Raw genomic sequence first — 4779 nt, forward strand, 5'->3', positions numbered from 1 at the left:
CTCTGCACCAATCGCCTTCTAGGGAGATCTGTCAGAGGACAGCTGGACCAATGCGCGCCCCTACACTCCAACAAATCCGTTTCGTCGGTCCCACTTCAGGGATCCAAAATCCTAACTATATAAGTGACGATACACCTCAGGTACGGGGATTGTATCCTTCACATTCAATACCCTAATACATCTGTCCGATCACCAACTGACTTGACCGTCGGAGCGTCGTCTCGGGAGCTCCTCCCGAGAAGCGACTGACGTCGTCTCTTTTCTTGTGTGTGATAACAGATTCGGAAGACACGTTCTATTTCAATTGGCACTTTCGAAATTGGACGTCACATCGCTAAGTGTCTAATATCACTGTTTTTCAATCAAACGATTGTTTTTAAGCCCTTTGTATTGTTTATGCTTCTCATTTTCTATGTTTCTTTAATTTTTTATAAGATTTTATTAAAAAAAAAGTATTTTTCGAAATTCTGGAATTGTTTGTCTGATTTCGGACTTGTTATTGAAATTTCAAAGTTTTTTTTTCTTCCACCAAAATCCATAATCCAGTCCGGAGTTTGATATTTCGGACAGGAATCCGAATATCAGTCTGAAATCTACTTTTCTGTTAGAAAATTATTTTTTTATGATGTCCGGAATGGTCCGAAATAACCTATTCCGGACTTCGTGGTTATTTAAAAAAAATAAATTAATATTAACTTACAATATTGGTAGTTTAGTTAATTTCCCAATATAAATACCATCATCATTTAGATCCATTATTGTAAATAAATTAGTTTTTTTTGTTGCTTGTTATTTTACATAGAACAGAATGTGAAATTTACCAAACAGTTTAACAGAGTGTAACTATCCTTTTGATACTTTCCTCATTTAATGAAGCCCATAATATTTTGTTTCTTTTAGATAGCATCCTCGACATACAATGATGGTGACATAAAATTATACACATAACCACATTCGAAAATCGTTAGAACTTCATGATACGTACGAATATAAAATATTTTAATATCGTCTATCTAGTACAAAATAAATAAATTGCGTGAACCATAAGATTACCATTAAAGAAAACCACATACACATACACGCACATATTTATTTATTTGTAAGGATTTAAAGATTGATAAGTTTAAAACTCATATTTAACTTTTGTTTATTAAAATATCAAAAATACGTTTAATAAACAGATTTTATAGTAAGAAACACATAGTAGCATGTTCAATGATGAAATGTGTGCACTAAATAAGTTATTAGGTCACCAAAGAACACCACATGTACCAACCTTGCCTAACATGTCAACTACCTTATTCCACTCATAATATCAGGAGATTTCATCTTTTCCATGCCAATAACTTTTAAATCCAAAACAATATGTTATAGTAACTTGTACATAATGCATTCAAACTTGTATGTTGTTCTGTAATTAACAGTTTGTACTTTGGAAAATGGGATACCCAAACCTTATTATAAAGAACATTAAGCATGTATGCATCTTTTTATATATTTTTGTCAACTTCCAACTTTCTCTCTACTCTCTCCCTATCATTTTTCTTGATTTAACTTTGTGGGTTTGATCTCCATGAACAAGTCTCAATGGATACCTATTATTGTGCTAAGGGTCATAGCTATGGCTTCAACTTTTGTAGCCGCTCTTCTTATGCTCACAAGCCATGACTCGGCCAAAGTCTTGGGTATGACCTTTCAAGCCAAGTATAACAACTCGCCCACTCTCAAGTAAGTCAAATCAAACCCTCTCTCATAATCTTTTTCTTCTGGGTATTCATAAAAATGTGATCTCGGAAATCTTTGTTTGAATATGCATTATGATATATTTTAACTAGTATTGTTAAAGATGATATGAATGTTAAAGATTAGAGTAGGTTGTTGGAAGGCAAGCCATTTGAGTTGGGTTAGAACCTGCTTAACAGTTTTGGATTCAATCGGAACGGTTTTTTTTTTTTTTTTTTATTAACAATTTTGTCAAAATGTATTGTATAATGTTGAATCTAAACAATTTGATTTAACGAAACACATATAATTCATGCTCTAGTAGTTGGTGCAATTTCATTCGTTTTGCATGGGGAGTAAGAAAAGTTTTCCGATAAAGTTAATCAGTTAAACTTATATAAATAAACAACCGACCCTGAAGTTATATATAAACAAACCAACCCTAAAGTTTCGTTTTATAAAAATTAAAAAAACTAAACTTCTGGTCTCTTACATCAACTTGGTTTTCATCTTTTCCAGTTTTTTGTTCGGTTTCGTTTTTCTTTTTTTCTTTTGCACATCACTATTGCTTAGAGTAATTCAAAAGGCCATGTATTCAAATTACACTTATGTATGGTGTAATGAACTAGTACATTTTTATATGGCTTTACATGTGTTTTTGATGGGCGTAATATAATGTCGACACAAAAATGTTTCGTGTAGGTATTTTGTGATCGTTTGCATTATCACAACAGTTTATAGTTTGGCAACACTTTTCATTCCTCCCAAGAAGTCATGGCGTCCGGTTCTTGTTCTCGATGTGGTATCTCAAGATTTTCTCATTTCATGTTTACAAGTTACTTAACAACGCATAAATTTTGGGGATTGGCATGGTTTGACTAGGCTTTCCTAAAACATAAAATAAGCCAAAAAAAAATTGAGTTTATAGTCCCCAAAACCGATTTTATTTCATTTTTATGTTTAACCATATCGGCTTTTAATTTTTAGTTTTTCAAATCAACAAAGATAACAATCAACTATATGAACTTGTTGAATTCAAAATCCATGAAATCATGAACAATATATTGGTTTGATTTCCCAATACATATAGTCAAAACCAATGGAAAAACTCTTAAACAATAGCCAAGTTTCATTAAAAGCAGCTATAGTTTGAGATTTTTTTTTATTTTAACCAACAAATGAATATATATTTTTTTTAATTTTACAATTAAGATTTTGGTTTTTTTTAATAAAAAACCACTATATAAAACTTTGGTTGTTTACGAACCAATAAAGTGTGGATTTTTTTTTAAATAAATTTTAACTAGAAAAATTCTTTTATGTGGTTAATTAAAAAGAAAAACAAATTATAATAGTTTTTATGAAATTCTAATATAAATAATTCATCAAGTAAGGAACTTCTGTATATTTTGTAAATGCTTAATAAATTTTGTTTCATCATATAGATTGTAACGTCATTTTTGATATCAAGCTTCTCGGCGGCGGTTGGAGTAGGCCAATTGGGGAAACAAGGGAACTCGCATGCCGGTTGGCTTCCAATATGCGGCCAAGTTCCTAAATTTTGTCACCATGTTTCGGCGTCTCTAATCGCAGGATTTGTCGCAGTTATATTTTACTTTTTGCTTCTTCTTTTCTCCCTTAACAATGTTCTTAATCTTGTTGCTTTTAAAGCTTAATTATATCTCCGTTATATTATTCTAAGAATCTTTTTATACGTTTGAAGGATGTTTAAAGGATATAACATCACTCGTTTTCCATGTAAGACGATTTTGTATATCACTATGTTATCGAGAAGAGTTATGTTATAATGATTCATATCTTACTAAATGAAAGTTATATATTGTTTGGATTAATGATGTGAACCACTTTCTGTATATAAAAAAATGATAGAGAAATTGCAAGTGATTTCACGATCATCGATCAGAAACTTCGATTACTATTTGTATTTCCATGGTAGATTAAAATCAAAGAGTAATATGTTTGACCTAAAAAAGTCAAATGTAACTTGTTTGACCTCATATGAAAACTGAACGGAGAGAACACCAAGAAGACCATAAGGTATATACAATACACACAATGTCAAGGGGTCTGGCGTGAGTAAATACCACCCCATGGGTGGCGTCATTAGCGTCGTTGTGAAGAGGCGTGGTTCGGACCTCTCTCTCTCTCTCTCTCTCTCTCTCTCTCTCTCTCTCTCTCTCTCTCTCTCTCTCTCTCTCTCTCTCTCTCTCTCTCTCTCTCTCTCTCTGTATGTGTGTGTGTGTGTAGACCACCCACTATTGTTAGTGGTGGCATATTGTGCACTTGTGTTGAAGTGGTCGGAGACCATGTATTTTCCGGCATGACCACTCCGGATAGTTTAAGAATGCCAGAAGCATTGCAAAACTATCGTATGAAATCAAAGAATAAGTCAAAAATTAACTATGTAGTTTCATTTATTTATTATATCCTCTGCTTTTAACTTTTTATTAAACTGCATTCTATAAGTACTATTGTACTTTTTATCAAGCTAAATTCTATAAATACTATTGTACTTTGTGTTTTGTTTAACCAATACATTAAAATTTAACCATTAACAGTTTCTTTTTTTTTTCAAAAATATAGAAGTAAATAAATTAATTAATTAATTTTTTTCGGTAATTTACTGCAAAAATGAGACGAATAATCTTTTTGTTAAAATTCTTTTTTTAATTGATTCTTTTATGATTAAATCGTATTAATAATAAAATCTTCTAATAGTTAAAAAACTTTTTTCCTGGACAAAACTACACAAGTTTTTTTCATTAATGAATTGCAAAAACCAAATGGAATTCATTAATGAGTTGCAAAAAACAAATGGAAGATTATTTTTTAGGTTAAAGATATATATTTTTTGTAATTCAAAATTTCAATCGTTAAATGGAAAAGAAATCTTTCTTCAAACTGTTAGACCGAAAAAATTCCAAATTATAGTGGTTTTATAGAATCAAAGTTTTATGTTTTATTTGAAAAAAAAAAAAAAAAAAAAAAAACTCAACTTATATATCTATATATATATATATATATATATATATATAT

The 4779-nt window shown here is 30.7% G+C and overlaps 1 protein-coding gene across 1 annotated transcript; it reads left to right on the forward strand.

The window, feature by feature from the left end:
• Positions 1–1503: 1503 nt before the first annotated feature.
• On the forward strand, positions 1504–3512 carry LOC145125740 (CASP-like protein 1C1). The gene is made up of 3 exons (XM_079061161.1): positions 1504–1728; positions 2425–2524; positions 3168–3512. Exons 1-3 carry the CDS (start codon positions 1574–1576, stop codon positions 3396–3398), a joined length of 486 nt encoding a protein of 161 aa, XP_078917287.1. The 5' UTR covers positions 1504–1573; the 3' UTR covers positions 3399–3512.
• Positions 3513–4779: the final 1267 nt, after the last annotated feature.

Source organism: Lactuca virosa, chromosome 7 (assembly GCF_052849685.1).
Source record: "Lactuca virosa cultivar CGN04683 chromosome 7, Lactuca_virosa_CGN04683_v6, whole genome shotgun sequence".
Classification (NCBI taxonomy): Eukaryota; Viridiplantae; Streptophyta; class Magnoliopsida; order Asterales; family Asteraceae; genus Lactuca; species Lactuca virosa.

Excerpts from the sequence above, each read along its gene's own strand:
- LOC145125740 (XM_079061161.1), top strand. The coding sequence starts at position 1,574 with ATGAACAAGTCTCAATGGATACCTATTATTGTGCTAAGGGTCATAGCT. Across the intron at positions 1,729-2,424 it reads AACAACTCGCCCACTCTCAA|GTATTTTGTGATCGTTTGCA; the intron begins GTAAGTCAAATC and ends TGTTTCGTGTAG. Across the intron at positions 2,525-3,167 it reads CGGTTCTTGTTCTCGATGTG|ATTGTAACGTCATTTTTGAT; the intron begins GTATCTCAAGAT and ends TTCATCATATAG.